This window comes from Desmodus rotundus, chromosome 4, assembly GCF_022682495.2.
Source record: "Desmodus rotundus isolate HL8 chromosome 4, HLdesRot8A.1, whole genome shotgun sequence".
NCBI lineage: Eukaryota > Metazoa > Chordata > Mammalia > Chiroptera > Phyllostomidae > Desmodus > Desmodus rotundus.
This window is the reverse complement of record NC_071390.1, coordinates 130,339,698-130,363,695: the sequence shown is the minus strand read 5'-3', so window position 1 is coordinate 130,363,695 and position 23,998 is coordinate 130,339,698. Positions and strand designations below refer to the sequence as shown.

The 23,998-nt window shown below is 38.8% G+C and overlaps 2 protein-coding genes across 2 annotated transcripts in view; one reads left to right on the top strand and one right to left on the bottom strand.

Moving 5' to 3' along the window:
- ART3 (ADP-ribosyltransferase 3 (inactive)) overlaps positions 1–21,011 on the bottom strand; it is a 117,452-nt gene extending 96,441 nt beyond the window's left edge. Inside the window, exons 1-2 of the mRNA XM_053923536.2 lie at positions 20,674–21,011; positions 10,231–10,357 (exon numbers count right to left, since the gene is read on the bottom strand). The gene's annotated coding sequence lies outside the window, so the exon portion shown is untranslated. The remainder of the gene's footprint in view (positions 1–10,230; positions 10,358–20,673) is intronic.
- On the top strand, positions 1,596–3,976 carry CXCL10 (C-X-C motif chemokine ligand 10). The gene is made up of 4 exons (XM_024577231.3): positions 1,596–1,749; positions 2,266–2,392; positions 2,627–2,716; positions 3,175–3,976. The coding sequence occupies exons 1-4, from the start codon at positions 1,689–1,691 to the stop codon at positions 3,206–3,208; spliced, it is 312 nt and encodes a 103-aa protein (XP_024432999.1). The 5' UTR covers positions 1,596–1,688; the 3' UTR covers positions 3,209–3,976.
- Positions 21,012–23,998: the final 2,987 nt, after the last annotated feature.

The window sequence follows — 23,998 nt, the reverse complement described above, 5'->3', positions numbered from 1 at the left end:
ACGTTATATTATGAGTAGCACCTCCTTCCTACTGATGTTATCCGCTGTGAATCATCAGCCAAGTATCAAGACTAAGACACGGAGTTCTGCTGCTGTCATCCAGTTGCAATTGTGCTAATTTCAGTTATCACTGTTATCAGTTCAATGGCTAACACTTTTTTCCTTCTGACTTGCACTTGACCCTTTTCTTGGAGCTGTACCCACCTTAAATCAACCTGTTTCCATCCTGTTCTCCCAGGGTCTGTCTCTACTCATGCCCCATTTTTAAATTTATTTCTTCAAAAACCATCCTTTGTTTTTGAAATAATCCTATTATAGCCATGAATCCTTTTCTCACTCCATTCTTGATGTTATGATGTTTTTGTTCAAGGACTGACTGTAATACATAAACTTTTTTACTAACACACCAGAAATTAAGTATCCAAATGAGCATTGTGTTCCCTCAAAACAGTTATGTTGGAGGCTGTTCACTTATTCTAATGATATTATGAGGGGCCAAAACATTTCTGGGATTCTTTGAAACTTGCCAGTTCACATCTTTCATCTTCCCCAAGAAGACCAAACCTATCAGTCTAGAGTATTTGATTACGGGACAATGCCTGGCTAAACTGCTGTTTCCAAAAATTAGATTTACCTACAAAAGATTAAAAAAATGTTATTACAGAGGCATTTTTAAAAACTGCTTAGAGAAATTTTTAAAAATTACTTGGTGATTGCTGGGAGAAGGGATATAAGGGGACTAAATGGTAATGAGAAAAAATAAAATACAGATTAAATTAAAAAATAAAGTTAGCAAAAAAATTACTTAGCCTCTGGCAATAATTACAGAAGTTTAAAATAAATGTTGAGAAAAAAACATCACAGGTAGAATAAATGGATGGCAACCTCTGTATGACCTGTATGACCTAACACAATTACCTAACCTCTAAGATTATTTTTTCTATATATGAAATGAAGATAACTTCTTACAAGGTTATGATAGGAATAAAATGAGAAAGTAAATGACAACTCTGAAACCCATAAAGTGAATAAATGTAAGATACTCCTAGTAGTGCCTTACTGCTGCAAATTAAGATGATCTCAAAACAATACTAAAACATATTCATTTAAAAACTATATGTAGGGCTTTGACTTGAGGAGTAAGTTGATATTTTTATTTTGCAGGAGATTAAAGATAAGAATCAAAGATCAATTTTTTAAAATTATTTCTATATGCAATGATGTTCTTGTTTTAATGCCAGTAACATAATTTTATTTACTTTTTAAACATTTTTTATTGTTGTTCAAGTACAGTTTTCTGCCTTATCCCCCCACCCCTCCCCACCACCCCACCCCACCCCTCCCCACCTCGCTCCCCTGCAATAAAGTTCTGATTTTCAAGAAACAGTTGATGATTTGGAAAGTGAAACTTAACTCCCTCTTATCGAAAAAAAAAAAAAAAGGGGAGAGAGGGGAAATTCCATAACTCACTCACAATAAAAATAAATACCTTCAATTCTGCAGCATGGGACTCCCCCAAGGGACAGACAGCAGGTTTTGCTGAGTCAACTGTAATGGTATCCAATCAGAGTGAGAGAGGAAGTGTCCTTACAAATAAATACTGCATCCTAGCCCCACGTTTTCTCAGGCATTCCTCAACTGCTTCGACATTCTGAACCTACTGCAGAGGAACCTCCAGTCACAGCACCATGAACCAAAGTGCTCTTCTTATTTTCTGCCTTATCCTTCTGACTCTGAGTGGAGCTCAAGGTAAGGGACATCAAGGGATATTTAATTTGCAAGTTCAGAAATAGTATTATAAATTCTACAAATACAGAAATAGGGTATTTGCAAAAGTTTTGCAGCCTGCCTATGAATGAATGGTAAGTGAGCAGAGATTCCCTCTCGTCACAGAGTTTATAGTAAGAGAAACAAGTGGAATAAATGAGAGGAGGAGGAGAGGGGAGCAGAAGAGGAAAGGGAAAAGGGAGGATAAATAGAAAATGCGAAGGAAGGAGAAAAGAGAAGATGACACAGATACCCCTTTAGTTAGCTTAACTAACCATATGAGCTGTGCCCAAGGGTATGATCTTAAAATCAGCAAGTTGCAATTACATTCTTTCTGCTAATCAACTAAATAATCATTAAGAACTGTTTTATAATGGAATCATCAGATTATGCGATAACGGGGATGTAGGTTCTGCTAAGCACCACCTAATCCATATGAAATGCCTAAAACGAAAGCTGAGCTAACCTTACCTGCTGTATCTGTCTCTTTTTCTGCAGGAATACCTCTCTCTAGAACTATACGCTGCACCTGCATCAGTATGAGTGATAAATCTGTTAATCCAAGTTCCTTAGAAAAACTTGAAATGATTCCTGCAAGTCAATCTTGTCCACGTATTGAGATCATGTGAGTAAAATACCATCTGCTACTTATCTCCCTGGCTGTAATCATATAAAAATATTTATTGATCATAAAAGATCAGTAAAGTGTTTGTGATGATTCTAAGACTTCTGTATAGCAAATACAGCAAAGGGAAACATGTAAAGTGGAACTTAAGTGTCTGACTTAAAAACTGTATATTCCATCAGTTTATTCGCCCAACATTATTTTAAATGTTTTCATTCCTATTTACTTCTATAGAGCTACAATGAAAAAGAACGGGGAAAAAAGATGTCTGAATCCAGAGTCTAAGATCGTCAAGAACATACTGAAAGCACTTAGCAGGACAAGGTAGGCTTGCTGTTGCTTGCAGAAAAACTGTTCTTTATGAAATGTAAATCTTGGGAAGTTAGAAATATTTGCACTGAGCTTTCCCGCAAGGTCCTTGACTTAAAAGAGTGTTACTGCCATGCCCTCTCCTCTATCTCCAGTTATTTCCAAATGAGGGTGCCATCCCTGTGGTATCAGAAGTTACTGTGACTACAGGTCTAAATGTGTCAATAAGTCACTTCGTCCTTGAAGCAGAGCTACAACTATTCACGCAAAGCTGCCAAACTTGCCCCGAGCCTTCCATGACTGTAAAAGCAGCACCTGTAATCCACAGTGATTGGGTAGCAGCAGGAACGCTCACCCCACACTTCACCTGAGGACTTGGGGTTATCTATGAAATCCGTAAATTTCAAGTAGAACCCAGACTGAAGCCAGAGTTGAGTGTTTCACACTTTTACACCTTCTTTCTCTTCTTACAGGTCTACAAGACCTTCAACCCAGAGCAAAGCATAATCACTGCACTACTGATAAGGATGGACCATCATTTCCTTACATACAGTATTTGTCAACCCAAATGGTCTCTGGATTGAAGTTCTCCTAAAAGGTGACCAACCACAGTCACTGAATTAGCTGCTATTACTCCTGCAGGGTAGTGGATGGCTCGCCATCCTGAGAGCTTCAGTAGTAACTCGGCCCTGGTACTATACTATAAGCTATGCTCAAGTGCTACATTCTTAGTGAATGTGCCAAGACCTAGCCCTGCTTTCCTCACCTCTCCTACCTTCTAAAGCTTATTAAGAGATCTTTTTACTTCTGGGCTTACCAGAGTTCTTAAAATCTCAAATAACTAAATGGAATACAATCAAAATAATACAATCTGCTTTTTAAAGACAGATCTTTACTCCATGGGCTTCTAGAGCCATCCTCCCAAGGGGCTCAGATTCTTCCAGTGGTCATATTATATATGTTGAAAATACACAGAAGCTAGAAATGTGTGAAAATAGTATTATTTAATGAAAGACTATACAAAGTAGAATTCTTAGATGTATATATTTTTTACATTGTTTTCAGTGTTTATGAAATAACTTGTGTAATTAAGTACTACACATGAATGAGCATTGGAAGAAATTTTAAAATCTAGATGTTTTTGTTTTCATGTCCTGTAAGACAAATATGTTGGATATTTTTCAAAATAAAAATAGTGTGCTCTTCTGGAAATATTAAGAAAGATTATTTAACTGTTGAGAAGCCAAGAAGGTAATAAAGTAATTACAACTATGATGAAGTTTCTGGTGGCTCATTTGACTGGGATACTTATTTCATAAGAAGCTTAAATTGGAGACTTCATAGCCTAGAGAAGCTGGGATGGGTAAAGGACAAATGAGTTCAAAAATCACATTCCTTTTAACCGTACTCTCCTGAAAGGCCCATCATACATGATTCCTTCAGGACTGATGTGGCATCACTGATGCGTCCTGAGCTTCAGACCCTTATAGCCAACTTTCTATGAGACATCTCCACCTGGATATCCCATAGGAACATCAAACTCCAAAATGTCTTAAACTAATCCCCCTCTCTCCCAAATCTATTCCTCCTCCTCTATTGTATGTCCCACTTTAATGGTACTATTATCCACTCTTGCCCAAGCCAGACACCTGGGAATAATTTTCTACACTCCTTCTTCTCCCTCACCTCACATATCCAATTAGTCACTAGGAAGATATTTAAAATGCATTTAGTTGGCAAATTATTAGTATCAAGAATGTAATTTTGAAACTCCTATGAATAAAAAAGGAAAATGTAGACAACTACTTGAAAGATGAAAAACAGATGTGAATAGGAATTTCACAGAAGAGAAAAAACATACAACCTTAACATACGAAAAGATCCAACCTCATTAGAAATTAGGGACATGTCCATTTAAATCAATAGGGGATGTCATTTCACACCACCAGACGGGCAAAGATTTTTAAGTTGAATAATACTAAGTGTGAGGAAGGACTCATAGCAATGAGGAATGCCTTTCACTGCAGGTGAAAGAGAAAATAGCTCTGATACTTTGGAAAACAGTTTGGTATTACCTTATAAAATTTAACATGAGCACACTCTATGTCCTAGCAATTCTACTACTACATAGATACCACAGATAAATTCTTGTATAGGACCTATATGAGAGAGTGTTATAGCAGCACTGTGTCCAACAGCAAAACTCTTGACACAAGCCAAATGTCCATAAACAGAATAAGCAAATTAGAGTATGTTAATTCAATATAATATTATACAGCAGTGGAAATAAATGAAGTACTACTACATACATCAACATGGATGAATCTCAAAAATCATCTTGCACAAAAAAGAGCATGTCACAGAAGAGTACATGTGGGATGACTCCATTTACCATAAAGTTTTAAAACCAGGAAATTTAACATTGCATTGTGGAGTTAAGACATATATGATAAAAACAAACAAAAAGCAAAAACAAATGATTTCCATAAAATTCGGTATGGTGATTACTTCAGGTGGGAAGGAAATTCAATCCAGGACGGGCATGTAAGAGGCTTCTGGACTACGATAAAGTTCTATTTTTGAGCTAGATAGTGGGTACATGAGAATTTGTTCTTTAATCTGTACCTACACATTTTAATTTTTACATTTTAACATGTGCTCTATTTTACATTGAAAAGCCAAACAAACTAACAAAGAAACAAAAACTCTTGAATATTACCAACTGTGAGGTGTATTCACAATATCAAGCAACACCATATAGCAAAGTGGAGGAATAAGAGAGCTATCACTGGAGGTGTAATATAGAGCATGGTGACTAAATAATGCTGAATTGCATATTTAAAAGTTCCTAAGAAAGTAGATCCTAAAAGTTCTCATCACAAGGAAAAAAACTTGTGACTGCATGGTGACAGAAGTTAACTAGACTTACTGCGGTAATCATTTCACAATATATACAAATATCAAATCATTATATTGTATAACTAAAACTAATACAATGTTGTATATTAATTATATCTCAGGGGAGGGGAGAACCCAGAAGAAAATCTAATGTAATATCAGAAAAAGAAAGAAGAAAACAGAGAGTGCAGTCACCTTCTGTTATATGACAAATGAATGTAGAGTATGACCATTTCTATGGGAGCCTTGACTGGAACTTCTATTTAGTGACAGAACTATTAAGTGACAGAACTTTTTCTTCCTGCCCTCTCATTTTCTTTTTTTTCCTAACCCCCCAAATATATACAAAAGGTCACCTGTCTTATTCTCAACTATCAACTAATTTTCAGGACAGTATTAACCAATAAAGATTTAAACTGCTCTCTGTTTAAAAGTAGGGCATTTATTTAACAAGTATTTATTTATGCTCCCTATATACCAGGTTATAAGAAATGACTATATTGCAAGTTTATAATTTACTGTTAATGACAGAGATGGAGGTAAATAAATTTGAACTGAAAAACTACAAACATACAAAGAAAATGGAGAAAATCAGGGAAGCCCTTCCTGGGAAAGTTATAGCGATATGGAATATGAAAGATGCACATGTATCTGATAAGTCAAAGGGGAAACGTCCATTCTAGTAGAGGAAACAGCATGTGCAAGGACATGGGTGTGAGGCAGTGTGTTGTGTTCCATCTGGAAAAATGTAAGTATAAGGACAGAGGTATGAACATTGTGGGAAATAATGTTGGAGACACAGATAGGAATTAGATCATGAGAGATCTTCTATGCTATGCTAAGTATGCCAGCACCACCATTATATAGTTATAAGCTATATACATGTTACCAAACATACATTAAAAATAATGTAGAAGATTGCTAGACCATGCTATAGTAACAAAGCTCCCAAAATATTAAAGACCCAACACAATAGAAGTTCACTTCTTGCTCATGCAAAGCTCCATGTAAGTTGGCAGGGCCCCTATGCTAACTCAGGAATATAGTCTCCCTCTACTTCAACTGATGGCTGCCCTGACAGGGAAGAGAAGGATGGAAGTGGTGTTCTGGCTCTTAAATGCTTCTGTCCACATTACCTTGTCCAGAACCAAGTACTGCCTTCTTTAATTGTAATGAGGGACACACACTGTAAGGGCAAATGTACTTGTCTCCATCACAAATATAAAAATTATAAAATGAGATTTTAAAAAGTTAAAATAAAGCCAGAAAACAAAACTCATGCAGAAATCTAGCTCAGAAGGAGAAGTCTAGACAGATGTTTAAAACAACAAATGGTTATCTTATTAGGGAAGTTAGATTAGAGGTGAAGAATTATTCCTTTTCTGGTAGAAAGTTCACCGTGTTCTGTGCAAGTAAAATTTGATGCACACAGTGAACAAATGGACACATCTATTGTAGTAAGGTTTGTCATAAATCTCAGGGGGAGAATCTCTTTTCCTACAGAAGTATATGGCCCACAATGATCAAATGTTGCAATCTGATCTGAGAACACTGGTCTACAAAGAATGGAAAGGGGAAAATTATTGTATTTTTGTCTATTAATTTTCCTTATCAGGTCATACTTAGTTAATTCACTGTTCCATATCTAGAGCTTGATAATTGGCTAACACTGTTCTCCTTCTGTTCAGGGGCTGGCTGAGAACCTCAACAGAGCACTTTCCCATAATCTTATTATCATAAGATTATCATAAGATTATGACAATAACTACTTTGGTGATTCTGAACAAGTCCTCAAAGCCTGCTTGGGCTTCTGTGTTTTCATTTATAAAAGAGAAGAAGAAATAGCAATCTTCCAGAAATGTTGTAAAGATAAATAACAATCAGGGTTAATTTTAAAAGTATTTCTAGGTCAAGATTATAAATGATTTTTTTTGCTTTTCTTTATTTTCCCAAATGCCTACACAGAACATTTTTACCATTTTTAATCAGAAGGAAAATTTTTAAGTAAATGAAAACCAATCTTCAAAGACATTAAATTATGTTAATCTTGAAGGGCTAGGATTTATGTTCTCAGTGACCTTCATTACATTACTCATCTCTGAGAAAGAATGGAACTGAAAACAGAGTCATATACATACCAGAACTTCATTCTAGGCTTAAAATTAGTGACGTGTGTTAAAAAAATTATTAAACTATTACTGGCTATATTTCAGGTAACCAGATGATAGTGTCTGTCATTAATCTTCCTGCTTACCCTCTTGCCCGCTACCATTTATCTGTACAAAACAGCCAAGATAATACTTCTAAAACATAAATGAGATTATGCCCCCCCCCCGCCCCCGTCTCACCTTTCCAATAGCATAGCATAACACTCAATGAAATCCAAAATCCTTCCTCAGAGTCTGCATAACTCTCTCACCTCATTTCTTTTCTCTCCTCCTCCACCTTTCTACCAGCCACACTGGCCTCCTATTGCTTCTCAAGCACAGCAAAAAATATTCTTATCATTTCCATAGCTCACTCCACTTTACTGAGGTCTCTGCTCAATATTACCTTCTCAGAGAAAGCTTTTCTCACCCATCTATTGAAAATAGCACCATTTCTATTACTCTCAATCTCTTTACCTTTCTTTAATTTTATTTATAGCCTTTATCACTATCTGTAAATATATATTTCATAGTTACTTCTTTATCCATGTATTTTCTATCCCTACAAAGTTCTATGAGAGCAGGAACTACCTGTCTTATTTACCACTTTATCCTCAGTACCTACAAGAATACTGGGTGCACAGTAATGCTCAATAAATACTTGTTGACTGAATGAAAAAACGAGTTCCTGACATGTGCCATAATCAGAATCTTTCAGAAATCAGTGCTCCCTCCTAGGATAGACCTTAGGTAAGTTTAAACCTTAAAAGAATGTAAACTTGGAAATAAAGAGAAGTTTACTGGTTTTGTTAGTTTTGTTGAATCACCAAATAGGCAACAGAGGAAACGGTGACCTTCTCCCATTACAGTATCAAATATGTGTATTGGCAAACAGTTGAGTAGATAATGAGAGCCCCTGTGCGGGAAGAGAATTAAGGTTTTAGGCAGGGGTTTATATAATTTTCAGAAATAAAACCATTTCAAAGCAAAGTTTAATGCAATAATACCAGCAGCTGTTAAGAGCAGGGGAAGTCCATATCCCTCGGGGTTTCATCCTTAGAGAGACTGTCTTACTTTCACTTGTGATAGGCACAGGAATATTGTTTATATATATGCAACATTGTCCCAGGACACACAAATCTAATTAAGGACAGAATAATTTGGCCATCTCATTTCCCAGGCTCAGATGTGAGAAAGAAACTCCCTAGTTAACTTTAATGGGAAAGGGGGGAAAAGGAAATTGAAAAAAGTTAAAAATCAGTCTAAACGTGAGAGTTAAAGAGTCTCTGCAATGCCATCCTCACCAGAGCAGAAGATTTTTATCTTGGGATCTGTGGTTTTTAGGGTTCAATAACTTCCCTAAAATTACTATAAGCAAAATGTATAAATGTACATATATCAGCTTTTACCAGATTCTTACCGAGTTCTATAACCTCCAATGGTTAAAAATTATGAATGACTCTTCCCTAATTCGTTGACCTTGAAAAGACTGTATCAGTTTGTAGAGCATTCACTTCAGGCTATAAGGACACCAACATGCACGCCTCATGACTGGGTGATCTTTCATGCAAATGAGACTGGAAATAAATACCTGGCTAGTTTGGGGATTTATTTAAGAAACCTAGGCTGACCTCAACAACCAGGGCCTTCAAGGAGACCTCACTTGTTCTCATTTCCAAGGTACTTCTATAATTTCAAAGACTGCCTGGACTATTTTATTGACCATGATAACACACTTTTTTTTGAAACCTCTAGAATCACTGAGGTACAAACTTGCTCTGTTGTTAGAAATTAAAGACCTCCTTCAAATTATTGTATGAGATGAAAGAGAAGGATTCCTGAAATATTCTCAATTCAATCAAATTCAACTTAATAAATATTTACTGTACATCTGCTATCTTTAAGATCCAATAGGGCAAACAAAGAAAATCAAGACATGATACCTGACCTCAAAATTATAATAATCTAGCTGAGGAAACAAAGCACATATATAAAGCAAATGTCACCACCAACAAAAGGTAGGGAATACTAATATTCAGATAAGTGGTATTTGCAAGTAATCTGATAAAAAAAAAAAGAAACCTACTATTTTGGAAGTGATAGATGTCTTAGATACATTTAGTAGAAATATAACATGTTAAATCAAGAGAACATGTACATATCACTAACTCGCTGTGGGGATACAACAGTAAAGGTAAAATTTTTAAATATAAAGTTAAAGAATCTTATGTTCTTGCAATCCCAAGAGTGAGAAGAACAGGGAACAAAGTTATAATGTGTCTAAATGGAATAAGGGGTAAGTTGAGACTAAACCATGAATGTGCCACTCTAAATTGTGTGGTAATAGGTCTTCTCATCCTAATGATGCTTTACTAAGAAAACTCCACACAGCCTGGGCCAGTGTGGCTCAGCTGGCTGGAGTATCATCTGGAGCACTGTCCCACAACAGAAAGGTGGCAGGTTGGATTCCCAGGCAGCACATACCTAGTATGCAAGTTCAGTCCCCCGTTGGGTGTGTACAATCCCTGGTCCAGGCACGTACAGGAAGCAACCAATCAATGCTTCTCTTTCACGTCGATGTCTCTCTTTCTCTCTCACTTCCTCTCTCGCTCTAAAAAGTAATGAAAAAAAATGTTTTCAGGTGAGGATGAAAGAAAAAGAAAAGCCCATGTAGCAATGAAGTCAACCATAACCAGGCGCAGAACAGTATGTGGTCTAGCTAGCTCCATCTTAGAAGTAGCCCTGGGGAGGAGTTGGGAAGGCTTCTATGCAATGAACAAGGGCCACCCTATTAAGAGGTGGAAAGTGTCTGTGCAATAAACAGGGCAATCCAGTTAGAAGGCAAATTGAGGCACACTGAAATTTTTTCCCCAAGAGTTTATTTGAGCATACATCAATTCAAAACAAGCAGTGCCAAACCAAAGGTGGTTAGGAATACTCCACTGACAGGAGCTAGGGCACAAGTTTTTATAGAGAAGGCATGAAAGTGAAGCAAGGAAATTATTTGATGGCTATACTTAAGCAGTTTCCTTATTTGGGAAAGCCCAGTTGGCTGTTCATGATTGGTTGTTTTGTTTCATTTTCTCAGATTCAAGTGCTCTGACTCCGGTTTAGGTTTTGGTTTGCTTATGTAGGCTGCCAAGGCATACAGCCACCTCAATCTAATGGTATCCCTGTTTAATTATACTTCATAATAATCTTTGATTACAGTCATAAGGAATTATACTAAGTGCATATACCAATGAACTTAGGTATTGCAAATTAGTTATGTTTCCCGATGACTGGTACTGATGAGTATAAATAATATGCATGTAGATCCATGTTGTCTCATCTTTTCTTCTCAATGCTCATCATTACTCAAAAGGAATGCTAATGGGGGTAGGGTAAAAGACTCAACATTGTAAATGCTAAAATAAGCGTAAGAGTTATTCAGGAAAGGGAGAGATGACTTAAGGCTGTGGTGTGTTCAGGAAAAATTTGACAAAGGAAGCAGAATTGGAGCTAGTTCTCTGCTCAAAGTAACATAACTAAATGAAATTCTCATTAAACATACAGAAGTTCATCTTGGCCAGGGAAAAAGAATCACAGAATCGGCACTGTAGACATGCACCATCCATATGCACATACAGATCTCTGTAAATAGCTCAACATACCTCTGGGACTAAGTTTTTTTAAAAAAACCCTTTACTTATTTCAGGGATGGATTAAGTATATATTGCAAAGGATGAGATCTAACTTTCTCATATTGAGAGGATATCCAAAAATAATTTTTTGGAATTCAAGTTTGATTCAGGTCTCAAAAATAACTTCAAGAAATTCACTTTTAATAAATTTTACCCTAACACCCAAGAACAGGCTTTGTGTACCATTCTACTCCTAATGACTTATATTTATAGAAATAGTCTGGTCACTGGCTGACCACAGAGATAATGTAACAGAAATTTCAGTGACCACACACAACAAGGAATACCCACTTTGCAATATATTTGGAAAAATAACAAATAGATGGCTCCAGACATCAACACGCAAAATCAACAATCCCTGAAGAATGGGAGAATCAGATTTCTAGAGTTACATTAAAATATTCAGAATGCCTAGTTTTCAACAACAACCAATCACAAAGCATATAAAAAATACCAGGAATATATGGCCAATTCAAAAGGAAAGAATAAATTGACAGAGAACCATTCATGAGGAAGCCTAGACATTACTGGACTTACTATATAGACAAAGATATAAAATCAACTGTCATAAAGGAGGCAGGAGCATAAAATGGAGCAAAAACAGCTTCTTCAACAAATGGTGTTGGGAGATCTGGACACCTACGTGCAAAAAAATGAAACTTGATCACCAACTTATACCATACACAAAAATAAATTCAAGATGGATAAAAGACTTAAATATAAGTCATAACACCATAAAAGTCCTAGAGGAAAACATGGGCAGGAAAATCTCAGACATTCCACGCAGCAATATCCTCACAGACACGTCCCCTAAAGCAAGGGACATAAAGGAAAGAATAAACAAATGGGACCTCATCAAAATAAAAACCTTCTGCATGACTAAAGAAAACAGCATTAAAATACAAAGAGAACCAACAGTATGGGAAAAGGTATTTGCCTATGATACCTCAGACAAGGGCCTGATCTCCAAAATATATAAAGAACTCACATGACTGCACTCCAGGAAGACAAACAACCCAATTAAAAAATGGGCAAAGGACTTGAACAGACACTTCTCCAAGGGAGACATACAAAGGGCCCAGAGACATATGAAAAGATGCTCAGCATCACTAGCTATCAGAGAGATGCAAATTAAAACCACAATGAGGTGCCATCTCACACCAGTCAGAGTGGCCAACATAAACAAATCAACAAACAAATGTTGGAGAGGATGCAGAGAAAAGGGAACCCTAGTGCACTGTTGGTGGGAATGCAGACTGGTGCAGCCACTGTGGAAAACAGTATGGAATTTCCTCAGAAAACTAAAAATGGAACTGCCCTCTGACCCAGAAATTCCATTGCTGGGATTATACCCTAAGAACCCTGAAGAAACACCAGTCCAAAAGAACCTGTGCACCCCAATGTTCATAGCAGCACAATTTACAATAGCCAAGTACTGGAAGCAACCTAAGTGCCCATCAGCAAATGAGTGGATCAAAAAACTATGGTATATTTACAGTGGAATTCTATACAGCAGAGAGAAAGAAGGAGCTTATACCCTTTGCAACAGCATGGATGGAACAGCATTATGCTAAGTGAAATAAGCCAGACGGTGAGGGACAAATACCATATGATCTCACCTTTAACTGGAACATAATCAACAGAAAAAAAAGCAAACAAAATATAACCAGAGACATTGAAGTTAAGAACAATCTAACAATAGCCAGGGGGGAGTGGGGAGGGGACAGTGAGGAGAGGGGATTACAGGAACTACTATAAAGGATACATGGACAAAATCAACAGGGAGGGTGGAGGTGGGGGAGGGAAGGGGGTTCAGCTGGGGTGGGGTGGAGGGATGGGAGAAAAGGCATACAACTGTAATTGAATAACGATAAAAATTTAAAAACAAAAGAAAACAAAAAATAAATAAAATAAAATAAACTGTAATATATATGCTCAATGATCTAAAGGAAACCATATACAAAAATAAAAGAAAGAAGAAAGAAAAAATAAAAAGAGAGAGGAACATAGGTATAAAGAATAAAATGGCAATAAATAAGTACCTATCAATACCAACTTCAAATGTAAATGGATTATAGGCTCCAATCAAAAGACAGAGTAGCTGAATGGATAAAACAATACCCCTATATATGCTGACTCCACGAGACCCATTTTAGAACAAAATATGCACACTGGATAAAAGGGATGAAAAAAAGGTATTTCATACAAATGGAAATGAAAAAAAAAAAAGCTGGGGTAGCAATACTTTCATCAGACAAAATAGACTTCAAAACAAAAGCCATACAAGAGACAAAGAAGGGCATTACATAATGCTAAAGGGATCAATCGACAAGAAGATATAACCGTTGTAAATACATATGTACTGAACATAAGAGCACCTAAACATATAAAATATTGATGAATGCAAAGGGAGATATTGACAGTAATACAGTCATAATAGGGGTTTTTAATACCCCATTGACATCAATGGATAGATCTTCCAGACAAAAAAAATCAACAAGGAAACAGCAGCTTTAAATGACACATTGGACCAGATAGATTTAATCAATATTTACAGAACATTTCATCCCCTAACAGCAGAATACATATTATTTTCAAGTGCACATGGATCATTCTCTAGGACATGTTAGGACATAAAACAAGTCTTAATAAATTCAAGCTTGGAATCATATCAAGCATCTTCTCCAACCACAATGGTATAGAACTAGAAATCAATGACAATGAAAAAAAACTGCGAAACAAACAAACACATGGAGGCTAAATAACACATTACTAAACAATGAAAGGGTAAACAATGAGATCAAGGAAGAAATCAAAAGTTACCTTGAGACAAATAAAAATGAACACACAACAACCCAAGACCTAGGTGACACAGAGAAAGTAGTCCTGAGAGAGACACAGCAGTACAGGCCTACCTCAAGAAACAATAAAAATCTCAAATAAAAAGTCTAAACTGTCACCTGAAAAGAATTAGAAAAGAAACAACAAACAAAGCCCAGAGAAAGTAGAAGGAAACGTAAGATCAGAGCAGAAATAAACGAAATAGAGTCTAAAAAACAATACAAAAGATCAATGAATCCAAGGGCTGGATCTTTGAAAAGATGAACAGGATTGACAAGCCTTTAACCAGACTCATCAGGAAAAAAAGAGAGAGGACCCAAATAAATAAAATCAGAAATTAAAGAGGAGAAGTAACAACTGACTCTAAAGAAACACAAAGGATTATAAGAACACTAAAGAAATACAAAGGATTGTAAGAAAAGGTAAAGAACAACTATATGCCAACAAATTGGTCAGCCTGAGAAAAGTGGATAAATTCCTAGAAACATTCAATCTTCCAAAAATTAATCAGGAAGAATCAGAGAATCTGAATAGACAGATTAAGCTAGTGAACTTGAAGCATTAAAAAAAAAAAAACCCTCCCAACAAACAAAAGCCCTGGACTAGATGGCTTAACAGGTAAATTTTACCAAACATTCAAAGGAGAACTAACACTTCTCCTTCTCAAACTATTCCAAAAAATTCAAGAGGAGGGTAGATTCCCAACCTCAGTTTTACAAGGCCAGCATGATCCTAACTCCAGAGCCAGATAAAGACGCTACAAAAAAAGAAAATTATAGGCCAACATCCTTGATGAAAACAGATGCTAAAATGCTCAAAAAATATTAGCAAACCAAAATATGGCAATGAATCAGAAAGATCACACACCATGATTAAGTGGGATATTTTTTTCAGGGATGCAACTTTGGTACAATGTTCACAAATCAATAAATGTGATACGCCACATAAACAAAATTAAGGATAAAAACCTATAATCATAGCAATAGATGGAGAAAAAGCATTTGACAAAATCCAGCACTGATTTATAATTTTAAAAAACTCTCAGCAAAGTGGAAAGAGTGGGAACATGCCTAAACATTATAAAAGCTATATGTAACAAACCCACTGTCAGCATCGCACTCAATGGGCAAAAACTACAAGCATTTCCTTTAGATCAGGAACAAGACAGTGATGCCCGCTGTCACCTCTCTTATTCAACATAGTAGTGGAAGTTCTACTCACAGCAATCAGACAACAAGAAGAATAAAGGGCGTCCAAATTGGAAAGGAAGAAGTAAAACTGTCATTATTTGCAGATGACATGATACTGTACATAGAGAACCCTAAAGATTACATCAGGAAACTACCAGAAGTGATAAATGAATTCAGTGAAGTAACAAGATGCAAATAATATCCAGAAATCAGTTGCATTTTTTATACCAATAATGAACTATCAGAAAGGGAAATTAAGAAAGTAATCTCATTCACAATTGCTTCAAGAGAAGCAATAAAATATCTAGGAATAAATTCAACTAAGAATGTATAAGGCCTGTACTTGAAAAATTATAAATCACTTAAGAAAGAAATTGAAGAAGATACAAATAAGTGGAAGATATACCACATTCATGGATAGCAAGAATTAAACATCTTTAAAATGTCCATACTGCCCAAAGCAATTTATAGATTCAACTAATGCCTATCAAGATTCCAGTGATGTATTTCACAGAACTAGAACAAATATTCCAAAAATGTATAAGGAACCAGAAAAGGCCCTGCAAGAAACAGAGAAAGAAGAATAAAGTTGGAGGAATCATGCTACCTAGTATCAAACTATAGTATAAGGCCATAGTAATCAAAACAGTATGGTACTGGCATAAAATCAGACACATAGATCAACGGAACAGAATAGAGTGCCCAGAAATAAACCTACGCCTTTATAACCAATTAACATTTGACAGAGGAGGCAAAAACATACAATGGGCTAAAAATAGTTTATGCAATAAGTGGTATGGGGGAAATTGGACAGATTCATTCAGAAAAATGAAATTAGACCACCTTCTTACATCACACACAAGAATAAATTCAAAATGAATGAAAGACTTAAATGTGAGACTCAAAAACAAAAAATCCTAGAAGAAAATATAGGCAGTAAAATCTCAGACATTGTTCATAGTAGTATTTTTTCTGGTGTATCTCCTCAGGCAATGAAACAAAACAAAAACAAGCAAATGGGACTATATCAAACTAAAAAGTTTTTGCACAGCAAAGGAAACCATCAACAAAATGAAAAGACAACCCACTGAATGGGAGAACATATTTGTCAATACCTCTGATAAGGGGTTAATATCCAAATTTATAAAGAATTTGTAAACTCAACACCAAAAAAACAATCCAATTAAAAATGGGCAAAGGATCTGAATAGACATTTCTCCAAAGAGAACATACAGATGACCAACAGACTAAAAAAGATGCTCAATGTCATCCATCATCAGAGAAATGCAAATTAAAACCACAATAAGATATCACCTAACATCTGTCAGAATGCCTATCATCAATAAACAACAAGTGCTGTCAAGGATGTGGAGAAAGGAGAACCCTTCTGCACTGTTGGGGAGAGTGCAGATTGGTGCAGCAAATGTGGAAAGCAGTATGGAGTTACCTCAAAAAATTAAAGATGGAGCCCTGACCAGTGTGGTTCAGTTGGTTGGGCATCATCCTACTGAGCGAAAGGTGGCCAGTTCAATTGCCAGTCAAGGCACACGCCTGGGCTGTGGGCCAGTTCCCAGTTGGAGGTGTGCAGAGGCAACTGATCAGTGTTCTCTCACACATAAATGTTTCTCTCCCTCTTTCTTCCTCCTTCCCCTCTCTCCAAAAATAAATAAATAAAATCTTAAAAAATAATAAATATAGAACTGTCTTATGACTCAGCAATTCTACATGTGGTCATTTAGCCAAAACAATGATCTGAAAGAATATATGTACCCCTAGGTTCAATGCAGCATTATTTACTATAGTCCAGATTTGGAAGCAGCCCAAGTATCCATGAAATGAATGGATAAAACAGCTATGGTACATTGACACTATGGAATACTACTTGCCCGTAAAAAAGGAGAAAACGTGTGTCTCATCACATACAAGAGATCATCCATAAGATTCACAGCCTATTTCTCATCAGAAACCACTGAGACAAGAATGCAGTAGGATGACACATTTAAGAGGCTAAGACAAAAAAGATCTGTCAACCAAAAATTCTAGTATCTGGCAAAACTATCCTTTAAGAATAAAGAAGAAATTAAGACATTCCCAGATAAACAGAAGCAAAGGGAGTACACTACCATTACAACTGCCCTACAAGAAATGTTAAGAGTCCTCCAGACTAAAATGAAAGAATGCTAGACAGTAAAATCTAGAGAAGCTAAAAGGAAAGACACTAGAAGCTATATGAAGAAATAGAGAACACTGGTAAAGATAACTACATAGTAAAAGAGGAGTGGGGGGAGAAAAGGAAGAGGAGAAAGAATGATGGGGGGGAGTGAAAGAAGTGAGGAGAAGGAGGAGGAGGAGGAGCAGCAGTGGCGGCTGCAGCTACAGGCTATATTGCTAACGAAAAAAGGCCACATGGAGTAGTAGTCAGAGGCCGTTTAATAACCTGGGCTGTAATGCTGGAGAAAGACACCACAGGAGGAGGTCTGTGATGCCATTTCGAGCATCAAGATGACTCTAGCCCCAGCCACTATCTGATGGTAACTGGAGAAAAATCACTATTTAACAAACTTTGGTTGAGACAGTTAGATACTAATTGGGAGTTCAAATAACTAAAATCCACATGTTATACCATATCGGACAATAGGTCATAGTTTAAAATAATTGACTATGGAGTTATCTACATGATATAGAAGTAAACAGAAATAAGTATTATATATAGAAATAAACAGAAGTCAGTGTTATATAAAAATGAAAAACTTCTAAGCAATTAAAATCTAAATATTAGGATAAACAGAAGGCAATAAGCCTGATGATATTAAATATAAGTGAGGATGTAGGGTTAGTAAAACTTTTATTCACTCCTGGTGGAATCATAAAAGGCACACCTTCTTAAGCTAAGTATACACATACTCCATGAACCAGTAACTCCACTCCTAGTAATACACTCAACAGAAATGCATATGTGTGTGTGTGTGTAGAAAATGACATGCACAAGAATATTCATAACAGCAGTATCCATTTTAGCTCAAACTGAGAAACAATCAAAATGTCCATCAATTGGATCTATACCTTCTGGTATAGTCATTTAGTGGAATTCTATACAGCAATTAAAATAAATCACCTCTCTAGGCATGACACGGATGAATCTCACAAATATAATATTTAGTGAAAGAAATGAGACACTAAATTGGACATAATGTATAATGACATTTACATAGTTCAAAAACAGGTAAAACTCATCTATGACACAAGTTGCCTTTGGGGAAGAAGGGGAAAGTACTATTGTGCCACCGACACTTGGTGAAAATTCACTGAGCCATATGGTGCACGTTTCTATATACAAACATTTTTTTCTGTATACAGATTGTATTAATTAGTTAGGGGTGTCCTAACAAAATACGACAGATTGGGTGGCATAAGCAACAGAAATTATCATCTCATAATTTGGGAGACTGGATGTTAAAGATCAAGGAGCTGGCAGTTTTGGTTTCTTCTGAGATATCTCTTCTTGCCTACTGACGGTCATCTTCTCCCTGTGTCTTCACACAGTCTTCTCTATACCTGTGTCCTCATCTCTTCTTATAAGAAGGGTGGGTCCCATCATAATGGATTAGGACCCCCCCAATGACCTCATTTTAACTAACTTAAACACCTCTTTAAAGACAATATTTCTAAATACAATCACATTCTGAAAGTAATGGCAGTTAGAACTTTAACATGCAGATTGAGGGGGGCACAATTCAGTCTATAATATGTGTAAGAAATTAAGGCAACAAAATAGAAACAGCAGACACTTAAACCGAAAATAGATTAAAGATTCCTATTCAAAATATGTAAAGATCTGACATACACTTATAAGATCAATACTCTGGCTCTACTTGACAAGTGATCTTGAAAAAGTAGAAGATGCAGATATCAAGCAAACAGGAATAAAAATGTCAATAAGAAATTGAAATAAACACTGATCTCAGGAGCTATGTTTCACATATTAAATTTAAAAAGTAAAATACAAATGACAAGAGAATTGGGAAACTGGCATATCTACATAACAATGAGGACATTACAAAATTAGTCTAATCTTTCTAGTGAGTAATCTGTTAAAATATTACAAAAGTTATACATATGTTTTTAATGTTTGCCTTTACACTCCCAAAAAGAGGAAAATATCCCAAGGAAGTAAAATCTTTGAAAAAACAGTGAGAGCGTTTGTTATATTCCTGTAATTATAAAAACAACTCAATGCCTACCACTCAGAATAAACAAACTAAAAATGTAAAGAACCATATTTAAAATATAAAAACTATGTGGATACAAAGAAATGTTTATATACGATTGATTACAAGATACTATTCAGTGACAAAGGTCAGACACAGATATGTGTGTGTGTTCGTGAATCTCCTCACATTACTCCCGTGATTAAAATCCTTCAGTGACTCCTCACCACGTAGAGATTTACAACCATCCTCTGGTTCTTGCTCCATTTCTCTCTACCCTTCATCTCCGCCAAAGATCTTGTCCAAAATTTGGCATACTTTCTCATGCCTCATCAGAACGTCTCCCCCACAACCTTCTTCTAGTAATAAATTCCTGCCAAGCCTGCCTTCCAGACCTAGTTCCAACACCTGTGTTTGAGCCCATCAGCCAGAGTTTCGTGGCCTTCCCTGCACTTCCCACACCTGTGCACAGCCCTGTACATCATACCACTTTAATTGCTCATGTACATGCAGCTTTCCCCCCCTAAACTGTGGGGGCAGAGACTGTTGTTCATATTTGTGTCTTTGCAGTCTGGAATTACAATAAAAGCTTAATGAATGAAAGGAAAAGATAAACAGTAAATGAAAGGTTTCAAGAACATGGATTTTTTTTCTTTGTGAAGTTGCATAGATAAGTGACTTTAATGTAAATCACTTTAATAAATATGGATATTTTAAACAAAAGTATTTTCTCCCTTTTCAGAATAATTTTCTTCAAGTTAGGCAGCAGCTTCTTAATGGCTATGGTTATATGTCGTCAGACCATAAGCTGACTTGCCAAAAGTCACAGAGCCAGAATATTCTTACTGCCAGCATTTAGCCACAGCTGTCCTCTAAATGATGTCCTGACATTCCCTTTCAGGATAGTTCATTCACAGATTTAATCCAGTCTTTAAACTTTAGCTAAAAAGCGCAACCAGCCGAGCCAGAATGTGAGATCAGTGAAGGAAGAACCTGGTCCCTTGCCTTTGCTGCCTGAGATGCACACAGGGCATGCAGCCCCACAACTACGGCTTGTCACCACACGATAAGACTCCGGAAGAAAGGAGTAACTCCCTGAATGCGGAGAAAGGGGAAAAGAGGAAACCCAGAATGCTAAGTAGCGGCTTCAGAGACTTTCAAGAAGTCGCCCGTTTCAAATCAGCCCCCAGCGTGAGAGGAGGGGAAGTGCACGCTGCGAGCGACCCGGCAGCCCCGCGGATTCCACTCGGAAGAGAGCTTCTCCTTTCGCAAGTGCAAGGGGGACTCCGCTTTCAGGGTGACGGCCGCCGCTCTGCCCGGCACAAGCCCGAGCGGACCCGCGGGCGGAAACCAGAACGAGCGACGGCGGGGGGCCGGCGGGCGTGCTCGGGGTTTTCCGGGGCGGGAGCAGGAGCTGCTCCAGGCCAAACAGCTCAGACTCTGTCCGAAAACAAACTGGCGGTCCTCCGCTTTCAACAGCGCCGAGAACCGCTGGCTCCCTTCCCAGGCCGTGAGAAACGCCCGAAAACCTCCGCACTGGGTTTCCGTTTCTCCGAAAGGCCCAGTCCGGCCGGAAACGCCACTGCGGCGGCTCCTCCGTCCCTCCGCCCCCTCGGGGCCACGTGTTCGCTCCGAGTTCTCACGCACGGCCTCCCGACCGAGGCCCAGTCCCCAGGGGACTGAACGGGCCGATGGCGCAGGCCGCGGCCAGGCCTCGCGCGCTTCGGGGCGAACAGCTCCGCCCCGGCGGCGCACCCGCAGCGCCCCCCCCCCCCCCCCCGCCCCTGTCGGCCCGTCACCGCGGAAAACCGGCCCCCTCCCCACCCCCACCCCTACTACGCCGCACAGACCCCAAGGCCTCTTTTCTTTTGCCCATAAGGTCTCCGTCCGGGTTGCCACAGCCTGCCCAGGACCCCCCAGGCCTCGCCGGGCAAGGCCCTTCTGAAGCCGTCGTGCGCTTCGGCCTCAACCCAAGGCAGGCGAGGCAACTGCCCTGTGGGCCCCTTTCCCGGCGTCCCCCAAGCAGGCGAGGCCTCCCGGGTGGGGAGGCTGTGGGACCCGCAGGAGACAGGGCAGAGGGGTCCCCAGGGCTACAACCACTACCAGTCAGACGACGAGCTTCTGCGGGAAGCAGGAGCACTTGAGCGGAGCGAGGTGCGCAAGGTGCGGCTGTGGCCTCCCCACCGAAGGTTCTAGAAGTTGGCTCTTTGGACATGCGCAGTGCGCCCCTTAGCCCCCCCACCAGGAAGCCCGACAGCCCTTCGCAGGCCCAGGGTGAAGCCAGGCTGGGAGCCTTTGTTCGTGGGCTACTTCTCTCACCTCTGTGTGCATATCTACTGAGCGCCTACTGTGTGCCAGGCTCAGTGCTCAGCCATGGCCTCAGGTGCAGATTCTCACACACCTCCCTTGTTGTGGCAGAAAGAGATGTTCACCATAGGATTGCAGGTAACATTCATTGCCTTGGAAATGAGCTGAATGAGGACCTGACCAAATCTGGGCATCAAGGAAGTCTTCCCAGGGGACATGCCAGCCTGGATATCTAAGGTGGTAAGATTACTAGGCAGTAGGGTAGGGAGGCACAGCAGGCACAGCATTTCAGGTAGAGAAACAGCAGGAGCAGAACCATGCGATGGGAAGGAGCGTTGTCCCTTTAAGGAACTAAGCAAAGAGAAGGTGTAGAGCAGTTATGCAAGAAGAGGCTGGGAAGCTGGGCAAGGACAGACCATACTGGGTCTTAGTCTTTACCCTAAGAACTTTTCGTCTTTCTTTCTTTGCTAGAAAGAATGGTCATGAGCGTTACGATGCTTTGTGGTTGATAATGCATTGTTGCCCATTAAAACTATCAGGTCACTGTAACTACCTATTTATACTTCTTAATCCCCTTACTTCTCACCCATTCTCCCACACCCACCCTCCCATCCTTTTATCTTTAACCTTTGCATTTTAATTATGTGTATTAGGGTGGGCCTCTTTGTGTCCATATTGTTTGGGACTCTGTGTGCTTCAAGACTTGCATGTCTATTTCCTTCACCAAATTAAGGAAGATTTCTTTCATTATTTTTTCAGATAGATTTCCTATTTCTTGCTCTTTCTCTTCTTCTTCTGGCACTCCTATGAAGTGAATGGTGGATTGCTTAAAGCTGTCCCACAGGCTGCTTACAATATCTTCATTTTTTATGGATTCTGTCTTCTTATTATTCTGATTGGATGTTTTCCCTTATGTTCCAAATCATTGATTTAATTCTCTGTTTCATCTCCTCTACTGTTGTTTCCCTATAAATTGTTCTTTATTTCAATTAGTGTATCCTTGATTTCTGACTGGATCTTGTTTATGCTGGGGAGGTGCTCACTAAGTTCCTTGAGCATCCTTATAACCAGTGTTTTGAACTCTGCATCTGATAGATTGCTTATCTCCATTTCATTTAGCTCTTTTTCTGGATTTTTTTATCTGTTCCTTCATTAGGGCCATGTTTCTCTGTCTCCTTGTTTCGGCAGCCTCCCTGTGTTTGTTTCTATGTATTAGGCAGAGCTGCTTTGACTTCGTGTCTTGGTAGTGTGGCCTAATATAGTGGGTGTCCTTTAGGGTCCAGTGGCATAGCCTCCTCTATCACCCAAGCTGGATACTCAAGGTGTGCACTTCATGTGGGCTGAGTACACCCTCCTCTCATAGTTGAGCCTTGATTGCTGTTAGCAGGTCAGTGGGAGGGGTTTACCCAGGCCACTCAGCTGCAAGGACTGGCTGTGAACACTGACCACCAACCTCCGCTGTCCATGGAGGATCAGCTGTGTAGAGGCAGGCGGTGGTGCTCTGACATGGTCTGTAGCTGTCCACTGGGTACACTGGCCCTGGGGTTTTCCCGGTGGGGCTTGCCAAGATCAGCCTGCATCTGTGTTTTGCCCTGGGCCACCCTGCCTGAGCTATAAAGCAATCTGAGATGGCTGCTACTTGGGCTGGGATTGGACATTTCCAGGCAAAGCCAAGCTATGTATCTAGACTGCTAGTTCCAGGCTTGGAGTTCACTGAGGCCAGCTGCTACTTGTTTGAGAGGATTTAGGAAGTTGTGGAGTATGAGCCAAGACCATTCATATGGAAAAGCATCTTGGTTGGGCCCATAAGTTGGGTGGGGCTGAGTCTCTGGGGATGTTGAAGGTGGGTCAAACAGTGCTAGCCAGGTGGATGGAATCCCAGATATGGCACCAGTTTGCCTGCTCTGTAGGGGAAGGGCCCAGAAAAGGGACAATGGCCTCTCCTTGCCTTGATGCCTGACGCTTCAGCCTCCGCCTGTATACCACTGGTGCCCCTCAAGCCGCCACTCCATCACTGGAGCCC